The following is a 24022-nucleotide window of genomic DNA, read 5'->3' as shown; positions in this document are numbered from 1 at the left end:
AAGTGGAGTCTGCTCACAGGTAGCAGACTCCACAGAATTCTAAACATGGAAGCACTTGCTGGTGTTCTTTCTACTACTTGGTACAGCAAGTATAAACATTTTTGATTTACTAAGAGTAGGACACTTTAACACACATTAAAGGGTCCTGGCCACTTGACAGCAGCAGGCTTTAAATTCCATAGATGTAGAAGTATCTTTTCCATGTCATTAAAACTCTCACCTCTGAAGGAACAGTACCAGAGGAACTGATCTTGATCAAATATGTATTTTATACATGGCATATTCCAATTTTTTAAAATCCAAAACTGAGTTTACTTTTCCAATAAAATACTATTGTATTTATTTTGGCATAGGCACACAACATCATCGTGTTCTCTATTCAGACAGTACATACATCTATCCTTTTATTTTCCATGTAAAGAAATACAGGGACAAGCTTTTGGCCAGCCTGCTCTAATAGTTATTTTGCCTTATCTGTAACTCCCTCTGTAACTCAGCTGGGCCTGCTCAGCACAACGAATGCAAGTGTACGTAACAATGATATGTTTCTGAGGAAGTAATATCTTAATTGCTCTTAAATCACTAATGTTTTGAATATTTTGCACATATTTTACAAATAAAAGGGAAAGTTGGGTACAAACAAAATATACACCAACCAGGATTAGTGAAAAAAAAGATCATTATGGAGGTAGAAGTGTAAACCTGTGAAGGTAATTTACAGCAGGCAAAACGAGCCATACCCCCAAACCTCAGACTTATCTGCCCCTAATAATAGTTAATAGTTTTCAGCAATGTATAATTAGGGATGAATAAAATAACTTTGACACTGGAAACCACATTTCTCAAAGCAGCAGTTTTCATTAATTGAATCGTTATCTTTCTTGCTGCTTCTTGAGCTCAGGCATCCAGTGGTTTACTACAAAATGAGCCTGTATACAAATGCCTTCAATTAGGGGTTATTTCGAGGAGATTTTATATGTTGCAGAAGAGTAAATGAATCTTTTTCCTTTTGAGATAATTGCATATTCAGGCCTCTGTGAATTATGGAAAGTGATGACAATTTGGAGGTGACAGCTCTTTGTGAGGTGTACAATTACATGAAGTACAAGGAGAAATGACCAAGAAGCTTAAAGTGGCCTCTTTTATAATATATTCTTACAAATCTTCACACAGAACTTAAAAATGTGGGAAGCCATGACACATTACACATAACAAGAGTCAGACACAGGCTATCACAAAGGTTTTTGAGTAGACTACAGCCTAACTTAATTAATAACAAATGTGCCTAAAAATGTGAAGTACTTGTTTTAATAACAAAATACTACTTTAAAGCAGATCTTTAGGCATTTGATCTGACTGCCACCCATCTTCTTGAGAAGAATATTCTTCTTAAGATCTACAACCTGTCAGGTTGCCTGCTATTTCATCAGTGTAAGCTCCTCAGTCCCCACAATTTAGGCTGCTAGCAATCACTTCCACAATGTTTGCAAGAGTTAAAATAGTTTATGTTGCAAAGCTCTGGATTAGATCTCAAAAATCTGGATTTTGTTCTTGCTTCTGTAGGTCACCCAGATGGGTAATCTGCAAGGTTACCACTCTATTCCTCAGTTTCTTCATCTGTAAAATGGGGATAATTATGTTCACTAGCTTTTAACAAACATTTCAAGATATACATGGTTAAGGATTAAGAAGTGTGGATTATCCCTGATGAGTAACACACAGCTGCTAATACACTGACTTACTCACTTTCATATTAGCATCTTTATTTAAACATATGCAAAACACTCATTTTGTCAAACAGCAACTGCAAAGAGGCTTTTATCCAGCACAAGTGTAATTAGAATAGTAGAGAAATGATGAGATTCTGAGCTCAAGACACGATATATCTGGTATTTAAACTTCAAGTAACTGCAGTAGCAAAAAGCGTTTCCAATTCAAGTCTGCCCTCCGCTGGCTTTAGCAGAACACTGCTAATCAATTTTGGATCAATACTGTGTTTCTGTAATGAAGTGAAGGAACTAAATTAACAGAGATTGATACATTTATTATTTGACACCTTTACTCAGCATTTATAAAAATTTTGTAATAGTAGTTAAATGATTTATATTATTTTTTGAAGTCCCATCTAAGCTCCCTGTCACATTCATATTTTTCAGGATTTCAAAAGCCCATCAGTGTATCATCCATATTAGAGTCAGTGGAACTAAAATACAACATGGGAAGTAACATTCTGCATGTGGCTTTAAAGAAATTTAATAGAAAAACTACAGAAAAATATTTTGCTTGATACAATTAATGACTTTAATAGATAGTGCTGTATGTATTAGTCAAATACTAAAAGAGACCAGGATCGGTCTAGTCTAGTACTCTGTCACTAGAAGCAGGCTGCCCCCTTAAAATATGAGAGGAAAAAAGAAGAAAATTTATTACTGTGTTTATTTTAGAAAGAATTTTCCATCACAAATACCACACACAAATAACTCATCTCTAAATTCAGGACGACTCATTTTCCTTTCTATTTTTAAAGTCGAAAGATAACTGGGGTGTGGGGAACTATCTTATTTATACTTACTCACACAAATTCATCTAGAATGATTTCAACCCCAAGGTGACATTGGTGTCTAAAATACAAAATCTGTGTAACTATGTGCTGGATGATGTGATCGAGCTGAAAAGCCTCTGGTTCATGTATCTTGTCATCTTCATACTTCGTTACACATAACAGCATTTGATCTCTTGTGACTGCTACCTACATCTAAAATAAATGAGTACAATATTGTTTCTTCAGATGTGTACTTAATATACACTTGGAAAAAAGATAAAATATAAAAATATTACAGAAATGGCATTTTATTTGGACCATTTAAATGCTTGGAAATCAGGGTCAGATTCACAACTTGTGCCAAATGTGCCTAACAGACTTTATAAAGCAGAACACAAGGAATTTCCACAAGTTCCTTGAATGTCCTCTGCATCTGCTTAAATTCTTGCTGAAACGGTTCTCATTCAAAAATGAAACCTTTAGGGGTCCATTAACATTTTACAAGAAGCAGCAAAAGGCACATAACTAATCTGCCTTATGGGTTTGGGGTGGGGTTTTTTTTGTTTGTTTGTTGATTTTTTTTTTCTCTAGGCCAGAAGCTATGGAAAAGCTACTGAAATCTCATTAATCATTGTAGTGCCTACTGCTACAAATCACCCCCTTAAACTGGTGTCCAACATCTAAAATGATTAAAATGCAGTTGTTCTGCACTTCTAGGAGAATGAAGTTTGAGATTTTCAATAATCCTAAGTGAAAAGCAGCAGCAGTGATTGAAACACTGATAGGTATTTCCCTGAAAGGTCATTTGTTTTCTGTGCTACAGTGGAAAGAGTCTTAGACGAACTTATAGGTACATGAATCAGGCTGACAATATATAGAGAAGACACACTAGTGTGTCTACTTGACAATGTTTTGAAATCAGTAAAATCTAAAGAAGTTTGTCTGGGCTAAATATGGCTTATGACTCCACTAAAATAGACAAAGCATGGACAGAAATTATGTACGAAAGGCAAAAGGGAAGCATTTTAAGAGACTAAGTTTTATTTTAGTAGAATAGTAAAAACTTCATTAACCATGAGTTGTGCTTCATTCACTCTTGATAGCACCAGATGAGACTTGGAAAGAAAGAAGCGAGCTTTCCTTGATCGCCTTCTGGTATCTAGGAAAGGCCTTAATTACTCTTCATTATGATACTAAATTACTGATTCTAATTTTCCATGTGCTGAAGATCTCAAAGAATTTGCAGTGAAATCTGAACCACCGAAATACAAAAACTGAAGACAGACATAAACATTGATACTTTTGTCCATACTGGTTGAATTTCCAAATTCTGAAAGGCAGCTCTTGCTGGAGTGCCACCTTCAGCAGGAAGCTCAGACAGCACATGCTGATGGGGCTCTGCCAGGGGATGTGTGAACTGCTCCTCACCTTGCTGGTCACAGTTAGGCCCTGCTGAATTAAGAATATGGCAATAGGCTTGTCCTTAAGTTTCTGAAGTAATTTCACTCAAACTGAACAATGAAGATAAATTAATACCTATGTTCAGTTTAACTAATTAGTTCAACATTTAGATTTACTACAAATTATTCTGTTTGTACATGTACATGATACATTTCCTTTGTTGACTGGGCAGTCTTCTTCAAGATCTGAAAATACACGTATTTTTTACATTTCCTTTTATGATCTGGACTCTGTAATTTGCATTACAAGTTGTTAAAAACTATTATAATGACAACAACTGAAACCTAGATTGTGCTATGCTTTAAATTCTATTGAAATTAAAGCTATACTGAATTAAATTTTAATTTACACTTCAAAAAAAAAATTAGTTTCAACAAACACCCTTCTTGTTTTGGAAGTTACACCAAAAATTATACTTAAGGATATATACAGTAACTGAAATTACATATCATTTGTTTTACTGGGACTTAAGACAAAACCCAGAACAAACCCAAACCGACCTGTTTCAGATCTACCTGGCATATTTCAACTCAAGAGTTCTTTTTGCTTTACTACATGTTTCTCTTAGTTTATAACCAGAGTTAATTAGTAGCTTGTTGTATACCTTTATCTTGCAAAATCTTTGAGTGCATATGAAAGCTGTATTGTAAATCAGTGAAGCGAGTGCTGTGCATCAATCAGTTACATTTTCAAATATTTCACTGTCAGAAAAAGTTGTTTCAGCAGCATTTTTCTGTAGTTGGATGCTAAGAAAGACTATTACAACATTCATTGAAGAGAGAAAGTAGAATATGACTTAAAGTTAGAATTATTAGTTTTCAAATGCTGCAATTCTCTGTCCTGTATCAGAGATCCTGTATCAAAAATATATTTTCAATTTCATTCTGCTGCAATTCTATGCCCTGTACCATTTTTTCTCTGCAAAGACTTACGTTATCAGTTTCCTGGTTGTTTCACAATTTACTAAGGTTGGAATTTGTAAAAAGGCAAGTATACAAGAAAAGACTTTGGAAAATCAGAATACATTATTTGTTTTCCTCACCTTGTTTAAATAACAGTAAAAATTTGCCTAAAATTAGCATCTTTAAAGTCCTTTCAAATCTTTATATATATATGCTGCTAAAACAACATATTCTTCAGCAACAAAAATCTGTTTGAGATCTGTTGACAAAAAAAAGGTTTACATTAATAAAATACCTTTAGAGGAAAATCTTCTGTGTGTTACCAAAACCTTTCCCACTCAGCTGCTAAAAAAAGAGCTTAATTTAAAAACAATGAATGAGTAAATATGGGTATTAGTTTTGGCCTCAGAAAATCCTTTTATCCATCAGATTTTTTGCGTATCACTGAAAATATGTAAGGAATCAGATTATTGTTTTCATCCTTGGCCAAGTACTGCAATCATAAAAAAAAATGCATTGAAGAACTGTTGCATTTTTAGAAAAACTATCTATGGTAAAAGGTAGCATCTCTAAATGTAACATTTAATTTTCATTATTCAGCAAAGATAGGCAGAATGGGAAAGTCATGCTTCAAAGAACATTACAGCTGTGAAGCAGGTACTATTCAATTTTTAAGCACCTCAACAGTCCTTCTCAGAGGTCTCTAAAAGCATTTGATGAGTTTCTTTCCATGCTGCCTCACCTCAGACCGCCGTTTCTCCTTCCCTGGCCTCAGAAGCTGTAATGAAAAATAATGAGATTATAACTCCATGTCACCACTCAGTTTTGGTTTATTTTTAAGTAAATAAATTGTATAGTTACTGTATTAAATATACAAAATTACTACACTTTGCTGTTTGTTTCTGTCACTCTGATCATTTTACTAATTTTCAATAATTTTCAGGCAGCAGCCAAGCCCCACACAGCCACCCGCTCACTATGCCTCACAAACACTGGGATCAGGGAGAAAATCAGAAAGGTGAAACCCAGAAAACTCATGGATTGAGATAAAGACAGTTTAACAGGGAAAACAAAAGCTGTGCACACAAGCAAAACAAAGCAAAACAAGGAATTAATTCATTGCTGCCCATGGGCAGGCAGGTGTTCAGCCATCCCCGGGACAGCAGGGCCCCATCACACCTAACAGTTACTTGGGAAGACAAACACCACCACCCCAAATGTCTTCCCTTCCTCCTTTTTCTCCACTTTATATACAGAGCATGATGTCCCATGGTCTGATATATCCCTTTGGTCAGCTGGGGTCACCTGTCCTGGCTGTGTCTCCTCCCAGCCTCTCATGCACCCCCAGCCTCACCAGTATTACAGTATAAAAAGCAGAAAAGGCCTTGGTTCTGTGTAAGCTCTGCTCAGCAATAACAAAAACTTCTCTATATTATCAACCCTGTGTTCAGCACAAGTAGAAAATACAGCCCCATACCAGCCATCATGAAGAAAATTAACTCTACCCCAGCTGAAACTCGCACAGCAACTGGCAATATCACTTTTCTTGGAAATATCCCATATCAGACAGTGACCAGAGTATATCCAACAAGTATCATACAGAAAGTCTTATGAAGATTCTAATTTGGACAGAATTTTTTTATATGCATTGCAGCTCTACATTCCAAGCATGTTTGGAAACTATGCCAAATTCAAGAACTCAAATATACTCACCCCAAACTAATCTAGGTCTCAATAACATTCAGGAGACAATTTAGAATTCTGGTTGCTTTGCACATGACCTAATTGGACAGCCTAAGTCTTTGCTCTTTTGAATGTAGTACTTTCTGTTTCTCTTTGTCTTTGTCTTTTCTTGTCTTTGTGAAATGAAAAGGAACATTTCCCAGATCAGCGGTACTGCAGAGAAGCAGGGATTTATTAGACTAAATGAATAGGAATACTAAAATGGAATGGAAGGAACATCATTATTAGGGCACAATAAAAATAGGAAGTTTAGTTGTAACAATGAAGTGAAATAGAATGTCTCGTCATAATATACTACTGTTTTTACTGACATCATAAAGATTCAGCCTGCAGTGGAAATCTGTTGAAAAGCTCTTCCTTATGTTCTTGTGCTATTTATACTGATTTATGGTATAATCCTAAAGTATGAAACATTCACCATAGCGTCTTTGAAATCTAAGTTCCTCCTAAATAGGGTCAAACTCAAACTTTGTTCCCAAGCAGATGAATTTAATGCAGCTTTTTGTCAGTAAATTGGGGAAATCTCAAAAGTGAGATTGCTAAGTACATAATGCAGGCCTGCAGGGAATTTTCTACGAAGTTTACAGTGATTTTTCACAGACTTCAATGTGTCACTGCACTTTGTCTCCTTCATCAGCCTCTGAGTTGCATGTACTGTTACATGGCTTTACTTTATGGTTTGTATGAGATAAAGCTTTAGAAGTCTGGAATTCTTTAACCTGAAAGGTACCCTTTGTACTCAAAAAGACAAGTTAAAGCCATCTGACCAAGTGACATTATTTCCTGAATCCGACACTTCTGCGATTCAGTCATGTCTATAAGAATCTCAATTCCCTCATTTATCAATAAAAATGAAAATATTTGGCCATTTTACCAGGAATACTTAGTGATATTTATTTGCTGTGAAAACACTTGTGGAATTACTGCAAATTGAGTTAATAAAACAGTAGGGATTAATGTTCTTGTTGTCCCAATTGAAACCTCTGCAATATTGTTTCTGATTTTATTGTTATTGCTGATCACTTGAAGCTACAAGGCAATAGAAATTCAAAGATATTTATTTTTTTTGCAACGAAAGACTTTCAACATCTATGGTATCACTGATTTTCTTCTGTCACTCCAGCAATTGGGGCTCTTGTTCTCCTTAGTTAATGGATACACATTCCAAGCGGTTTTGTCTTCATTATCAGCCACAAGAAGAAAAATCAAATAAAATCAAAATCCTTTATAGGCGTGTTACCACAATAACTTACAAACACAAATACTCACAGCACACTCATAAAATCCTACTCCTGTCATCTCAGGCAGAGTCACCTCCATTTTACACTGCCCATTTCTTTGGGTATTAGGTTTTCTCCCTTCAAAACAGCTCATTGTTGCATGCCCCATCATAGGCACATTTGCTTTTAGAAGCTAATTGCCAATATTTATGTGACTAGTGCTGTCCCATGAACTTGCAGGGAGAATGACTGCTTCTCTCCCTCCTTCTTTGTCTGAGTCAGTAGATCACCAAGGGACTGCTGAGCTCTTAGACCCTCTAACATCCTAGGTGACACAGGAGCGAAAAAAAAAGCATAGAAAACTTCTGCAGCCAGCACAACCATCTACTATGGTGTTTGTTTTTTTTTTTTTTTTTTATTTTTTTATTTTTTGTGGAGGTTTTGTGGGTTTGTTGGTTGGTTGGCTAGTTGAGATCTTTTAATGCAAACATGCTATGTCGGACAGTTTGAGATCATGGATGTATGTATTTATGATAAAATAAGTGCTTTTCTTCAGTCAAAATTCTTAGTTTACAGACATCCTTTCACAGCTTCAGTATGTAGGAACATGTAGATCTAGACCAGTAACTATACAGAATCAACACTGGTTTATTGCATACCAAACACACATCCTTGTGCTCTTCTACCACTGATTGTGTTTGTGAGAAAACTGGCAAAATAATACTAACTTTCTTGCTATTAATTTCCCGTCTTCTGTAGTTAAATTAATGAAAAAATCTACAAGCTTTTAGTCAAACATTCAAATTGGCAGACATGAGAAATGAAGGCTAACACGTTTCTGTGCTCTGAAAATTACTCCTTGACTCAATGTGTGAAGGGAAGAAGAGAAGATTTGGTACATGTGGCACACTTTGGTGACTATCCTTTCTCAAGAACACCCACAATAACATTATATGCACTGTGTCACACATGACACTGTTAAACCAAGTCTCCAAGTAGACAGAGCAACTGTTCAACCCTTCATATCAGGTGATCTGTATATTTGACTTTCTCAATCCTACTTGCAGTAAATTTACAGGAAGGAAAAATACCTTTTGAATTTCATTCCACCACAGTGGGTCATATTTTATTGCAATATTTTGGAAGAGATTATTAACAAGCTGTGCACTGTAATGAACAGTTGGTTTTGTATGTTTAGAAAGAACGAGCTGTAACAGTAACCACAGTGTGAAAACAGATCTTACTTGGCCTCATCTACAAAGGAAAACCAATTTAATACAAACTGCTGAAAAATAAGTTCCTGCAAGTCAAAAAAAACAGGTTCAATGGTTTGAGTTCTCTTTTGAGTATGATAAGCCATTGCTGATTAATGAATGTGCCTCTTGCACTACACTGGTTCGTTCAGAAGAAGAGTAAATTTGTAATTTTGAATGTTTGTACAATTCTAATTCTGTGTACTAATTTGAAAAGTTTGACAACAGTGATGTACCCAAAAAACTGAAATCCAGCACAAACCTATGAATAGAAGGACTTGTTTTCTAAATTTTCAATTAGAATTCCTAGGATTTCCCCACGAAAGGCATATTCTTTTGGGAAAAGTAAAGGCATATAGTCCTATGAATACGGACAGCACTGTATTTTCCTATCCCTAACTTTTCCATAGGGATAAACTATTCAGTTTATAAAAGAGACACTCAAAAATCTAAGCCTCTACTTTACTTGTCAGATATCATTAAATGTTTGTCAATCCTATGACTAGAAATAGTGGTGTATCCCACATTTAATGTGTATGGAAGCACAGGGTACCAGGACTGGTGTAGAGCAGGAAAGGCTGTGCATTCTGGAACATGTGCATTCTGGAACATGACTGCACGTTTGTGCCATGACTTCACCAAAATATTCTTTCATCCCCCCACATTTTTGTAATTCACAGACCGTGGCAAAAGCAAGCCATGGGCTGCCGGAACCCCTCATGTTGCCTGCAGTTTGCTACCTGCCTGCACCTGGAGAGCAAGTAGGGAGGTTAAAGCTCCTATTTTTATCATCTTGAAATGGCAGAACAGGCACCCATACACTGGAAGAGTAAATGGTATATCTGAATAAATGAGATTTATTATATCCCTGTTTTTTTCTTGTCTCTAAAAAGTACTGACTTGCTGTTATTCTTAATGTGACAAAATGGCTACAGAAGTTCATGTAGCTGCTGTAGGCAAACCAATATATAACATGCAGAACTTTGCTATAGGTAGCAGACATGATACAGCCTGATGGGATTAACTTCTGCAGCTGCATTAGGAATAGCAGAACCCGACGACCTACATCTGGCTTGGATCTGGCATTACAGCAAAAGGCAGGAGGCTACCTGAGAAAGAATGAAAACATGGCAAAAACATGGTATAAATGATTGAGTCAAAGGCATAGACACTACACAGAAAGATGCAATGTTAGTTGTGTGAAACAAACTGTAGCTTGGAGGTTGGGGCACTGCAAGGACAGAAGCCACTCACTTATTAGTTAAAAAACAAAATGCCTCAGTGCTTATCTGGGCTCTGAGATTTTGAAGGACAACAAGCTCCAAGCACTGTACTGGCAGTTTTTAGGTATCATGTCTCTCCTCATATTTCTAGTCAAGTTTTCACTCCTTGTTTCTATGGACTGGATACATCACACAGCCTGGTACCAAAGATCATGGAATATTTTGAGTTAGAAGGGACTCACAAGGATCATCGAAGTCCAACTCCTGGCCCTGCACAGGACGTGCCAAGAGTCACACCGTGTGCCTGAGAGCATTGTCCAAACACTTCCGGAGCTCTGTCAGGTTGGTGCTGTGACCGCCTCCCTGGGGAACCTGTTCTGGTGCCCAACCACCCCCTGGGTGAAGAATCTTTTTCCTATTATTTTCCTTTTAATATGATGCCTAAACCTTCCTTGACACAGCATCATGGAGAGCTTCATGGAGACGCATTTCCAGTTTCCTCCAGGAACACTTTTTCTTATCACTCCATCTCTACCCTTCACTTACCGAAGGCACTTCCTACCCTGCAGAGGCGGCGTCTCCGCAACACCTCGAGAGCTCCGGGAAGAACATGCACAAGAGTGCGGCAGGAGCCAGGGTGGGCAGGAAGACGCACAGCACTTACAATCCCCGCGCCCCCTCACAGCCGGCAGCCCCGCTGGGCCGATGCCGATCCCTCAGCTTGTGGCACTGGAAGGCGGGCGGGAGAAGCTTGCCGGGGTCGCGGCGGGCAGGGGCCACCCGGCGGACGGAGCGCACCTCGCAGCCGCCATTTCCTCGGCCGCCCGAGGGCACGGCCAGCCCCGGTCCCCGCCCCGCAGCCGAGAGATGGGTCCCGCCCAGCGCACGGCACTGTTGCGAGAGCGGCTGCGCTCCTCCTCCTGCTCCTCCTCTTCCTCCTCCTCTCTGCCCCGCCGCCGGGATGCCGAAGCTTAGCAAGGAGGCCAAGCAGCGGCTACAGCAGCTCTTCAAGGGCGGCCAGTTCGCCATCCGCTGGGGCTTCATCCCCGTAGTGCTCTATCTCGGTCAGTGCCGGGCGGGGGACGCGCGGGGGCCCTCAGCGGCCATTCCCGAGGCCGGGTCTGGGGCGGCCGGCTCCGATGGCCGCTCTCCGCCCCCCGGCCCGTCCGGACGCTGCTGGGGAGCGGCGGGGCCGAGGGAAGGGCCCGGGGGCCCAGGGCCGCCCCGCCGCGCTGCCCCCACCGCCCGCGGCAATCGCCGCGCATGTGCGGAGGGGAGGGCGGGGTTGCCCTTGGCAGAACCGAGACGGGAAGGCTTTTGGTTTGGTTTAGTTTTTTTGTTTGTGTGTTTGTATGGTTTTTGTTTGTTTTTCCCTTCTCTTTGTAAAGAAGAAGTATGTGATCTTCCCAGTCTACTCGGCCCTGGCGAGGCCACATCTGGAGTGCTGTGTCGAGTTCTGGGCTCCTCAGTACGGGAAAGATGAGCTGCTGGAGAGGGTCCAGCGCAAGGCCACGAGGATGATTAAGGAACTGAAGCATCTCTCTTATGAGAAGAGAGTGCGGGTACTGGGCCAGTTTAGTCCAGAGAAGTGAAGACTGGGAGGGGATCTCATTAAAGCATACAAATATCTTAAAAGGCAAGCGCCAAGAGATTGGAGCCAGACACTTTAGTGGTGCCCAGCTGCAGGATGGAGAGCAATGACCATAAACTGTAGAAGTAGTTTCACCTCATAAACAAGAAGTTTCACCTCAACATGAGGAAGAAATTCTTCACGTTGAGAGTGTCAAAGCACTGGAACAGGCTGCCCAGGGAGGTCGTGGTGTCTCCCTCTCTGAAGAAATTCAAAACCCACCTGGACACATTCCTGTGTCACCTGCTCTAGGGTGACCCTGCCGTATCAGGGGTTGGACTAGGGGATCTCCAGAGGTCCCTTCCAATCCTAACAATTCTGTGGTTCTGTAATAAAGAGGTTTTTGCCCCTTGTCCTCCCTGGAGGCCAGTCCTGTGTGAGGGCCTCTCTGGGGCAGAGCACTGCAGCAGCCAAACAGCAAATGGGGCTGCGATTTAACCCTGTGTCAGTGACTGCCTGCTGTAGTAGTCAAGGCTGTCCTTTGTGCTCTAGGGAGTCTGTGGTGAGCAGAACGCTGGGAGCTCTGCTTCATGGCACTGAGGGCATTGGCAGCCTCTGGCTGAGATTGAATTTCCAGCAACAGGAATACAGGTTACAGTCTCTCTCCCACCAAAAATAGTGTGGCTCCTGTTTCCAAGCTGCAGTGGAATGTTAAGGGGATGCTTTGCTGTTGTGCCTGGTGCCCAGGATATATTTTGCTTGCTCCTGTCATCGGGCTGGCCAGGCATCACTACCACACGGTAGTTCTGCTGAGTTAGAGAGGTATGCCATCAGCTGTCCGTGTTAAAGAGAGGCCAGACACTTTTGTTCACTTCTTTTGTAACAGACGGGTCCAGGAAGGCTGATCCCTGCAATTCATTTGGCTTACTTTCTGCCCAAACTGTTGGGCCTTTTGGGAAAAGCACCTAAACCAGGCAAGCATCTTTGCACTGAATGCAAACATGAAGGACGGCTGGGAGCTTAATGTGTTTTCAGTCAAATCTGAGAAGTTGTTTTGATTAATTGAACGGAATGCAGTGCCTGGTTTGAAGGGCTTTGCTTGTTTATAGATAACAACCAGGAAAACGTTGGTCTCTTCAGCTGTTACAGCAGTGCTTTAACAACAACTGCAAGCAAAAGAAGTTACTTTAAAAACTATGGAAAAAACTAATTGGCATTATTGGGTCTGAACTTTAATTGCATTCCCATTTTCAGTTTATCAGTGATTTTAAATTAATAAGTTTTGGGTGGGAATTTCAGCAGTGTTTTGTGACCTAATTTGTTGTTGAAGTTTTGTTTAGATTTTACTTCCATGACAGTGTCTGTGGATGTTGGAAAGATGCTCTTTTTTCTTAGTGACATCAGAGTGTCACATTAGTTGCATTAGTGACATTAAATAAGTTCATTCAAATTTTATAAGGCCACCTTACTGTGTTTACAGTTGCACTAATACCAGGGTGCCTAGTATATTTTTTGTCATGTAGCAGTGAGAAATTTAAGTTGTAGTAGTTTAGGTTCATATCTCCAGAAAATAAGTGTGCTGTCGCACATCTAAATTGCCTTCTTATAAATTTATCTGCAGTAATGAAAGTATAAACAGATGGGAGGGGGAAGTGCAGATGCCACCTTGATTGCCATAGACATTTGGAGGTGGCATGTACTCAAAGTCTGCAGGATTGAAAGGATCTCTTCTCTACTGGGATTACTTTTGAGTCTGGGAGGGAAGGTGTGACCCTGTGTGTATAAAATATGTGCTGAACTAAAAATAGGGAAGGAAATGGTGAGCAAATTTGAGCCTGTAACTTTCTCTGTAAGGCTTTCTAGCTCAGGGCATGTAGGAAGAGCCCAGTATGAGAACGTGCTATTATAGGTAATTGGTGGGGTTTTGTCGTATTTTTTTCAACTTTCTTTAAAGTGGCTGCCTGGTTTTAAGTCAGTAAATTAGACCAATGCAGTTTTTTTAAACCTGGTTTGCTTGTTTAAAAGTACTGGGAGTAAGGCGAGGAGCCAGAAACATTCACACACACAGAGTGTGGCTGCAATTCATGAATTTTTAAGCTCTGTTGCTGGACAGTATGACAGACAAAGAACTTGGGTCAGGATGTCTAAGTTTCTCAAATCATTCAAGGTTATCTTCAAAGAGCTTTTCCAGTGCCTGTGAAGTTAATGGAAGTTTTTCCATTAACCTTTGTGGCCTGTGTTTCAGGCAACATGACATTAATTATTTTCTGTAAATGATGGAAACAATATGTTTCATGAAACATTCACTTCTAGATAGCCAGTGTAGTATTGAATAGTGCCTGAATTGCATGATTCTGTTTCAAGACTTTTATTTTACAGTCCAGAAAACAAATATATTTAATATGCTAAACCTTCAGTTGCTTCCCTAGTATACATATAACTTTAATCAATTGGTATATTTGAGTAACTGGGGACTGGGGATGAACTCTTTGTAGTTAACTTTAATTTCATTTTCCTGGGTATTAGAAAACAGCTTGTTGCTTTGCAAGCTTTAGTAGTATGTAACTTTTTCCAAAAAGTGCCAATCAGAATAGAAGATTTGAGGTTTAATTGATTTAACATTTAGCATCTGTCATGCTGAATTGAGTAAACTGTTAATGAAATACTGCTGTTAAGTTCTGTGTCAGATGTCACTGGATAATTGCCTGTTAGGCCTCAAGGTGTTTACACCAGTTTTAAGTGCCTTTGTTGGTAGAGCCCTGCTAGATTGCTTTCTGAACAACATTTAAAATCTGTGGGTTTGTGTGTGTAAAAGTATGTATGTCTTGATCTCTGGAATAGATGACTTCCTTCATCTCACACAGTTAGTTGATCCTGAATTTTAAGCCAGGTAACGATGCAGGTAAGACTTTTTTTAAAAAAAAAGTGTACACTGGTATTTATTTTCTTTGCTTTCTAACCCTTGTAAGAATATGCAGTTTTTATTCAGGTCAGTGTACAGCTTCATGAATCACAATTCTGTGTTCAGTAGTTTTCTTTTTTATTGCTATTTAATGGGTTGGAATAACTTCATAGAGATTTAACTATGTAGGAATCTGCACATATTTGTTTATTTTTATATATGTATGTAATGTATGTTTCACTTCAGGTTTTAAAAGAGGTGCAGATCCTGGAATGCCTGAGCCAACTATCTGGAGGTATGTATTGGTTCCAAATGTTCATACATACCCAGTGCAAATAGTTACTTGTTTGGGTGTTATCTCCAGCCAGCAACAGTTGTGAATGATGCTTCCATCCCTTGTTTTTAATTGTTGTGGTTCTTGTTTCTTTGGAAATTCAAATGACAAGTCAGCAAAGTTCTAGTTCTTGAAAAGACCTTTCTCTTAATCTTGCATAGTTTTTAAGATATGGAAGTTCCTCTGTCTTTTGCATGACAGCTGCCCTTTTAATCTGATGTAGATCTAGTTTGTGCAAGTTTCTGCACAGAACAATAACTTTTCAGATTTCTAGCACAAATGGAAACCAAAATCCAATCTCCTGCCTTTGCAAATGAGGAATAGCACTGCATAAGAGGTGCATGAAATAAAGGGCTGTATCCTTCAGTATTAGTCACTGTCATGAAGCAAAATGCATTTGGCTCGTGTTGTCTCTTTCTTGTGGGACTCTTTGTTATGCTGCAATGTTATGGGATTAGTAATGCTTAAGTTCTAGTGACATTTAAGTGTTATTGAAGGGCCTCCTTGGGTCTAACTAATTAAAAGTTTTGGAGAAAGAGTGGTTCTTCTGTTTTTCAAGAAATGCCTTGGGTTACTGTGCAGAACCAGGTATTCCTAAAACAAATAATTGACGGACTGTATTGTTTGCAAAGTCATAGATTAACTCTTCTTAATTTACATAGCTACAGTATATAGAAATCCCATTTTTAGGATTCAGTAGAAACAGTAGAAAATATGGGGAAAACAGTGGTAAGATCATATTGCAATTTCAGTGGTCTACTGTTGTCTTAATAACCAAGTTGCTGCAATTGTTTGCTTGCTGACAGTGTTTCTATGTTTAGCTTCACTGGAGGTTTGAGACTTCTTTTTTTGATGTGCATCTGTACAGTGTAAAAGATGTGTTTTGTACCAGAATATATACGTAGATACCATGAACAGATGTTTTGTCTAATCTGCGGCTTACAGATGCTCATTTTTGAGAAAACATGTTGGTCTTAAATTTTACTTTAAAAGTGGCATTATTTCAGTATTTTGGGGGCTAGTGTTTATTCTGTACATTTGTAGGGCTGTTCCTCCAGACTTGTGTTTTACAAATATCGATTTAAAGACAAGTACATGCTGCAAATCTGACTTTGATTTCCCCCTCCCCCTTCAGTCTGCTTTGGGGATGAAGGCTGTGGTGGTCCTGTTGTAGACGCAGCCGATGGACAGAGTGTCAGAAGATACGTACATTCCAGAGGATGAGGCCGACACTTAGACCAGCTGGCTCAATCAGCTTGCTAATGCCATAGGTTGTACATACAACAAAATGAAGTTTATATGGACCTAACTTATTTGCATTACGGTGTAATTAAATAAATACTGTTTGAATGGAAGCATGTTGTTTTTAAGTCTTTATATAATATAATGTAGTGGTTTATTTATTACAGAAACCCGTGGTGGGGGTTTTGTTTTGTTGTGGTTTTTTTTCCCAAAATATGATGATATTTAATTCCCATACTTATCCCTGTTAACAGTTGCCTTTTGGGTAAAGATTCCTCTTTATCTTCACAGTAACCAGAAATTTGAGCCAATGTTTTAAATACTTCAATATTCCTCAAAAATTCCTTGCCCAGATGTTGGTAAGCCTCTGTGGATGGTTACTGTGCTGTTCCACTTCAGGTTTTTTATCTCCTTCTGGATTCTTTTATCTGTGGATACAGTAAGGATTGAGGGATGTATATGTTTATGTTTTCTAGCATATTCAGATACTTAAAAAAAGTATACTTTCCTGCTACCTTTAAATGCTCTCTATGTTTTCTGGGAGTTAGGATGGGGTGGGAGGACAGAACAGTTGAGTGCTCTGTGTGTATGTGTATAAATTGCTCTTACTCTAAGAGAAAGTTACTAATGTATAACTGACAGAAGAAAACAAGTACACTAAACAAGGTATGTGCTTCATTTTTATGCTGAAGTCTTGCTCTTTGTACCATGGCTGTTTTGGTTTCAATTGGTTTTCTCTCTTTTAACGCTGAAGTTCAAGCACTTAAATGGTAACTGGTTTCTGTTAAATAGAAGCTGTTTTGGGTAGATTGCTCTCTCCCTTCCAGAACTGTGTAGGGTAGTTTGTATCTCTGCAGTGATTTTTAAAAAATAATGTTTATTAGCTCCAAATTATCATTGCAACAAAGGTATTCTAGATTGTGGCATGGCTTTTTTTTTTTTTTAACCCCACAGATTTTCCAGGCTTTTTTTACATTAATTAAGTGTTTAAGAATAGGAGATTCCTCGTTTTTTAATCTGCCATGGCAATTCATGGTAAAATGTTACTATGTTTAAAGGCTGTGATTGGAGAAACAGAGAGAAATGAGCCAAAGGAGAAAACTTAAAATAAAGGAGAAGAATTGGATAGAAAAAAGTGAAAACGTTTATGAGAGCTAATGCAAACCAGCATGTTCTTTAAAATTCCATTAATCATGATGACTCAAAATGCCATGAAATACTGGCATGGCTAATGCTGATAGACTGCTGACAGTGGAACAGTACAAGGACTGAATGCAGAACAGTGTCTTCTGACCATGTATCCTTTTGCTAGTGCAGCCTTTTGCTAGTGCAGAAAAGTGCCTTTTCTCTTACAGTAACTTGAGATTAATGTAACTGCTTATAGTCTTAAATTATGAAAGAAATTAAATTTTTGATTATTTTTCTGGACTGATGATATCTAACGGTAATAGTAATAAAATAATCTGTTGGTACTTGCTAGGGGCTTTAATCATGATTAGGAACATTTTTTTTCTGTTGAATTTCGTGCAGTAACCTGAGATATTCAGTACTAAGAGATACAGTATTTGGTGTGAAGTAACTCGTATTTCTCAATCGGATTTTACATTTCACACGGGTGTACAATACCCAAAATGCAGCAGTGGGTGGATGGACCCAAACACCTGCAGAAGTATATTTCATGTGCCCTGTTGTGTGTCTGACATTTGGGGATGTGGTTTGTGGGTGGTAACCGCCACATGGTTGCTCTGGCCGCTTTCCAAGAATTATAGTATTTGGCAAGAGGTAGAGAAATAGGGAAGTGTTTCCTCTTTCATTAAAAATTTTACAAAAGCATGCATGTGTCAAGCACAGGACAGATTTTGTGACGTCTCCATGCTGTAAGTTTGTCTTAAAAATAGTTGCATTTCAGATTTTTTGCGACTTGGAATTACTGGATAAATATTGCTTATGCAATTCTTACTTTAAGCACATTGGATAGGAAATTTTTGGTAATTCACTGCTAGTAAAGTATGTTTCAGGAAAGTTATTAGCATAGAAATCTTGGGTTTTCAGGTTGAGGGAGAAAAAGTCTTTTATAGTACCTTCAAGTCAGGTTAAATTGAATGCCAGTATGTAGTATAATGTTTTTTGCTTATACATCCAGATTTTCATTCCATATAGTGTTCTTCCTGTAATTAAAAGGTAAATGAAACTTCTCCTTAAATAAACATTTATATTCTTCCCTGGTGGGAAAAAAAACAAGCAAAAAAACAAGCAGGTATTTATCATTAAGTCATGGTAATTAACTGTAAGGTAGCAAAAAAAAAAAAGGAGATATTTTTCTTCAAGTTTGAAAAGGAAGAAATCATTGGTATGGGTGTTTTGAAGTTACTTTGCAGTTTTTGTTATTTTCACAAAATTTGGATGTGGTTGTAAGAGCACAGTAGTGGTTTGGGAAGTTATATATTAAAGAGATTCCTGTGAAAAATCTGAATTCCCTTAAGAAAGGTCAGAAATACGCTAGTTCTAGCAAGACTGGGTTTTTTTTTTTTTTTGGTGGTGCTAGGGAGAAGAGGGCAGGTCTATGGAGTGAGGTGGAAGAACTCTCATGTTGATCAAGGCTGGGGACTTAATTTAGATGTTATTAATTTCAAGTGTTTTAATCTATGATTTTTTTCCTTTCTGATTTTCTCCCAGTAAAACTTGAGAAAATTTTATTTTAGGGTCACATGGGAGACACTTAGAAAAGGACAAGTATGACTTTTCCTGCTTGACTGTATTGATCTCTGTCACTGAATCGGTGCTTTGCGCAGCCAAGTGCAGATTCTTTACTGTGATGGGGCTTGTGATGGAGTCCTGTGAGCTTAGTGTTGGAATAAAGCCAGTGAGCATAGTTGACTGAAAAATGGGCTCTGGCTACCACAGCTGAGCTCAAGGCTGCAGTGTAGATCTGTGAAATAAAATCATTGGTGCCTTCCTGAGTTTGGTGGAGATTGTACTGACTTTGAGGTATCCTGTTGATTGTAGCCCAGAGATAGGGATTGTTTGGCTTTTTACTTTGTGCCTTCAAAATGGAGGGATGTGGAGTGTACTTGTGCTTGCCTCAGTGTCAGGGAAATGCCATCTGTCACTGGAGCCTGTTGTACCTGGTGACAAGCAATTGTGCAAGGGACAGAGAGGGAGTCTTGTGAGTTTGGTGGTTTTCTTGGTCTTGGTGTATGGACGGTGGATCTCCTGCTTAGCAGGGTAGAAGAAGAATGGTCAGTTTATTGTTATCACTAAGGGAAAAAAAAAATCTGGCTTTCAGTATAATTTTGTTCTTAATAATTAATCTACAAAGAAACATATCTGTCTACTCAGTAAACTCTTCAAGGCCTGACCAGTTGTGAGGCAAAATTAAGGGACCAGGAATTTGTAACAGGTTTTTAAGTCTGCTACAAATGCCTGGTGTGAACACAACTGGTACAAAGTAACTGGACTGTATCTGATCATAGATATAAAACAGAGGCTGTGTGATTTTTTTTTTCCTTGAATGAATTCATCAGCAAAGCTCCTATTAGCTGAACTATAACATTTAAACACATAAATTCTGCAGACCAAACCAATGTTCAGAATTTTGTCACAACAGGCCCACTCTGGTGAAGTATAAAACTTGTCTTTTGCTACTTTGTACGACTGTGTTCCAAAATGGCTGTAGGTGACAAAGAGCTGCTTAAGATCTCATTTTCTTGCATTGTGTGGTAAACTAAACAGACATCTAACATAATGGTTTTTATCAGGAAAATTAAATCAAACTGTATGTTTTTGGAAATATTTTGTTACAGTCTTGGAATTTAAGCTATGATGACACTGATGATATTTGGAAATTAAAGCTCATTACATCTGTTTTCACCACAGGAGGAGAGACCACATCCTGTTAAATGTCATATGACTTATTTATTTTTTACAAATAACGACTTAATTGCAATTTCTAAATACTTCTCCATGATGGTATGTGATGCAATACCCTTTTCTTGGTTAAGTTTGTGGGTTACATATATTGTTTCTTGGTCATGGTTATATTAATTCAGGACTAGAGGATGGGTTAGGTGGAGTGAGTAATTGCTGTGTGAAAAAGAATATGGCAAGGCAAATCAAATCTCAATGCTTTGATTCTGATGGTGAATGTTTGATTTTTTAAAACATTTTCTCAGGAATTATTTTCTCAGGAAAGAGTGAATCTTAGATTCTGATCACTGAATAGAAATCCAGATTGCAAAATTTATGAAGAGTGTCTTCTGATGACTGCCAAAGTCAGTGTTGAAAATATAGGAGGAGTTGGTTAAATATGTTCAATTACAGAAATTGGTTGATTTTGCTAGTAATTCATGGAGGTAGTACTTCAAAGTTGAAGCCCGCAGAGGTTGCATGTTTTGGGAGCAGGGGGGGTAGGTGGGTTTTGGTTTCTCCCTTATTAAGAAGAGGAAAGAAATTCATTGAGCGAGATCAGAAATGGTTATCTAATCATTTGACTTGAAAAGCAAGGACTTAGTCACAAGGTTTGTAGTTACATATATATATATATATATATATATATATGCTTTTTTTTTTTGCTAATACTTTGACCATGAGGACTTTGATGTATACTACTGCATACTTACCTTTCCATCATTTTATCTTTGAAGTTGAAATTGGAAAGTATTATTAGTTACAAATAACAATGACAAACAGGGGGAAATTTCCTATCAAGCTAAGCTGACCTATTGGCTCCTTACTGCTGAAAAGTGATGCTGCTGTCGTGCTTTACTGGTGCTGTAACTCTTCCATCTCTTGTAGCATCAGCTTGGTTTAGCTAATCTCACCATCAGCTGTTGATAAAATCTGTGGAGGCACTAGAGATGCATGCAGTCTCATTCAAGTAGCTGTTCTTTCTGCCAAAATTTAGTGTTTACTGGGTAGGGAATAGTGCTGCAACCTGGGAAGTTGGTCAGGCTGAAATGTTTTCCACTTTTTTTTTCCTTAGAAGTTTCTTACACAGTAAAATAGGATTTAAAAAATAGAAAAATGGTACTTTCGAGACTATCCCTTATCTCCACCCCCCCACTTTTCTATTACAGATGACTTTAATATTAGGTTACATTCTGTCTTTTTGGTTTTTTGGGGATTGTTTTGGGGTTTTTTTTCTCTCTTGTCCAGCATTCTGGTGTTACAGCAACTGCTCTTGGGAACATTTTGTTTGTCATCCTAAACACTGTTTCTGAATACTGTGGGCTTTTTTTGCACACTGTATAATGTATGCATGCTTTTCAGCATAGCTTTACCTTCTTCCTTCTTTGGGAATTTAAAATCGGGATGCAGGGAGCTGGTAATCTGTGAAGCATTCCAGAATCTCAGTGTGAGGTTAACGACTAAGGATGAGTGGAAATGTGGGGAAAGGCTAGCTAGGATGTGCAGGGTGAGGCTAGTCCTGGACAACAGCAGCCAGAATGCTGCTGTGGTGGGTAATTTCATATTTTTTTACGTCATTATTAGCAGGTCTTTTTTTATTTGGGTTCTGTTAGTGGGTTTTTTTTTTTTGTTGTTTTGGTTTTTTGAGTTTTCTTTGCTCAGTGAATTGGCTGTCAGTTAAGAAGATTTCTCTTCAATAGAAGTGTTGAGGCATTGTGGATGAGTGTAGTTAGGACTGCTCACTTTTTACTATTGTTCTAGGTTTTTTTATGTGTTTGTGCTGGTCTTCCAACTAAAATAAATGCCTTTGTGTGTTTTACTGATGTAAAATAGTTTCTACAGAGCAAACTGGAAAAATAATGATAAGTTGGTTCATTTGCGAGGCCCTGTAACATGCTCAGCAGTGTTTAGGTCTTCTCTGATTTCATCTGAATTCCCTACTGCAAATATTTGTGTATCAGAAGCACCAGTGGGTGTTGGTTTCAGCACGTGGTGCTGATCCTGGGAGCAGTCTCTGAAGTTGCCACTGTGACGGGAGATTGATGGTCAGCAAGGCAGCTGCTGCATTGAAGGACCCTGAGAACTGTGGAGGAGCCAAAGGTAAAATAATGGCAGCTCAGTGACACCATCAGGGATAACGCTTTGCTCCAGGAAGGACTTCAAAGTTGACCTCCCCACCTAACAAGTGGTAATCTTTGCTCATCTTCTGCACCCCGAAGTGTGGCAGCATTTACATATTTACTGGCATTGCAGACAGCCTGGGGTAGCTATCAGCTGAAGGGTGCTGGTGGAAGTGTTGGTGCTTGTCTGTCAGTTGTTGCAAGGGATTTCAGCTCCAATTCTTACATGATTTTTGGCGTTTCAGAGGATCAGTGTGAGTTTGTTTAGATGCAGTGTACATAGTAACTAATGGTGATTTTATGCAGCTACTCTCTATTGGGAGATGTGAAACCAGGAGAAGCCTTTCCTTTTGGTCAGTTTTCTTTTTTATTTTTTCCCCTCTCTGTTCTCACATAGTAGTTAGGTCCAGTGTGGGATCCAGTTTGGGTCTTGTAGCTATTATTGGCATAATAAAGGCCAGAAAGGTCTCAAAAAAAAAAGGTCACTAAAAGAAAATTCCTGTGAATGTAAGCAGTGAAAATGCTAAGCCAGGCTTTCCTATGTTTCCTGAGCGTGTGCCAGGACAGTTAAAGTAGGATCTTGCATGCTGTTAGAAAACCTATTCACCACAGACATCTTTCTTTCAAGATCTCCTTGAGATCTCTTCATTCCTTCACCAGATGTTGCTCAACTTGAGATGACAGTTTTACCATATTGGGCAAAGCAGTGTTTTGTTTTGTTTTTGAGAATCTGAGATGTGAGCAGTGGGTGGACTGGTCACTGTTTTGGCATCCCCAGTGGTGGAATGCATATGTGGACAATCAGATCACTCAGAGGAAGAGGAGAGTTTGCTGACATCCTTATCCACATTCCAAGGCATGCCTTTCATCTGCGCATCTTCACCACTGTACCAGAAGGAAAAGTGAGGGTAATTAATAATCTACCATTTTTAGGGACAAAGCTTGAGGGACTTCTGCTGCCTGCATCCCTTGTGTGGTCTGTGAGTTCTTCTGAGTTTGGATATATGAGGTACCTGCACAGCTTACAGTGCTGCAGATGATGTAGACAAGTTTCAGTGGTTTGGTACTCAGGTACTCAGGCTTAAGTCCTGTTCTGTATTGGTTTTGGTTGTTTTTTTTCTTTGTTTTGTTTGTTTGTGTTTTTTTTTTTTTTCCACACAGGTATTCAAGAATATGCATTCGTGGTGTGTGGCTTGTCCATACTAGTGAAATATAAATTATAAAAGACAAATGCATGTTGCTGCATTGCTCAGCAGCAATATGTTGATTTATATTGCTTAAGGAAATAACCTAAATTTCTTTTTTTCTACTTCTTGCAGTAGGAGCCAGAGCTGTTTAACCAAACTTGGAAAATTCCCCTGGATGCCAGCAATAAAACTAATCAGAGGAAAGTATTCATGTCAAAGTGGTTAATGTGGTTGTCTCACCACTTTATTTATTTAAAATAGACTATTTGACTTGTAAGAAGATCTTTACAAACAATTTTATTGGGTGTTCTTTATTAAATATAAGGCGCTTGTCCATTTGTTTCTCAGGAGCATTGGTGGTTTATCTTGTTCGTTCTTAAGTGCCCTTTTCAGTGCATCTGGTTCCTTCATATCCCA

The 24022-nt window shown here is 38.7% G+C and overlaps 1 protein-coding gene, 1 long non-coding RNA gene and 1 other non-coding gene across 5 annotated transcripts; 1 reads left to right on the top strand and 2 right to left on the bottom strand.

Moving 5' to 3' along the window:
• Positions 1–1742: 1742 nt before the first annotated feature.
• LOC128801853 (uncharacterized) lies at positions 1743–11066 on the bottom strand. 3 transcript variants are annotated; one of them, XR_008435265.1, is made up of 3 exons: positions 10891–11066; positions 5648–5683; positions 1743–3994 (listed from the first exon to the last, which is right to left on the bottom strand). It is a non-coding gene; the product is annotated as an uncharacterized LOC128801853 (long non-coding RNA). The 3 variants fall into 3 exon arrangements; XR_008435266.1 differs by having other exon boundaries at positions 1743–3991; XR_008435267.1 differs by having other exon boundaries at positions 10907–11066.
• LOC128801907 (small nucleolar RNA SNORD93) lies at positions 5306–5394 on the bottom strand. Its single transcript, XR_008435275.1, has one exon. It is a non-coding gene; the product is annotated as a small nucleolar RNA SNORD93 (small nucleolar RNA).
• A 150-nt stretch (positions 11067–11216) lies between the features above and the next one.
• TOMM7 (translocase of outer mitochondrial membrane 7) lies at positions 11217–16505 on the top strand. The gene is made up of 3 exons (XM_053967972.1): positions 11217–11408; positions 15063–15111; positions 16286–16505. The coding sequence occupies exons 1-3, from the start codon at positions 11306–11308 to the stop codon at positions 16299–16301; spliced, it is 168 nt and encodes a 55-aa protein (XP_053823947.1). The 5' UTR covers positions 11217–11305; the 3' UTR covers positions 16302–16505.
• The last annotated feature ends 7517 nt before the right edge of the window (positions 16506–24022 follow it).

The sequence above is a fragment of the Vidua chalybeata genome, chromosome 1, assembly GCF_026979565.1.
Source record: "Vidua chalybeata isolate OUT-0048 chromosome 1, bVidCha1 merged haplotype, whole genome shotgun sequence".
Lineage (NCBI taxonomy): Eukaryota > Metazoa > Chordata > Aves > Passeriformes > Viduidae > Vidua > Vidua chalybeata.
The sequence above is the reverse complement of the archived record's forward strand: the minus strand, read 5'-3'. Positions and strand labels throughout refer to the sequence as shown.

What these genes read in the sequence shown, in the direction of transcription:
- TOMM7 (XM_053967972.1), top strand. Translation starts at nt 11,306, where the DNA reads ATGCCGAAGCTTAGCAAGGAGGCCAAGCAGCGGCTACAGCAGCTCTTC. An exon ending in CCCCGTAGTGCTCTATCTCG is followed by an intron (nt 11,409 to 15,062) that starts GTCAGTGCCGGG and finishes GTTTCACTTCAG; the next exon opens with GTTTTAAAAGAGGTGCAGAT.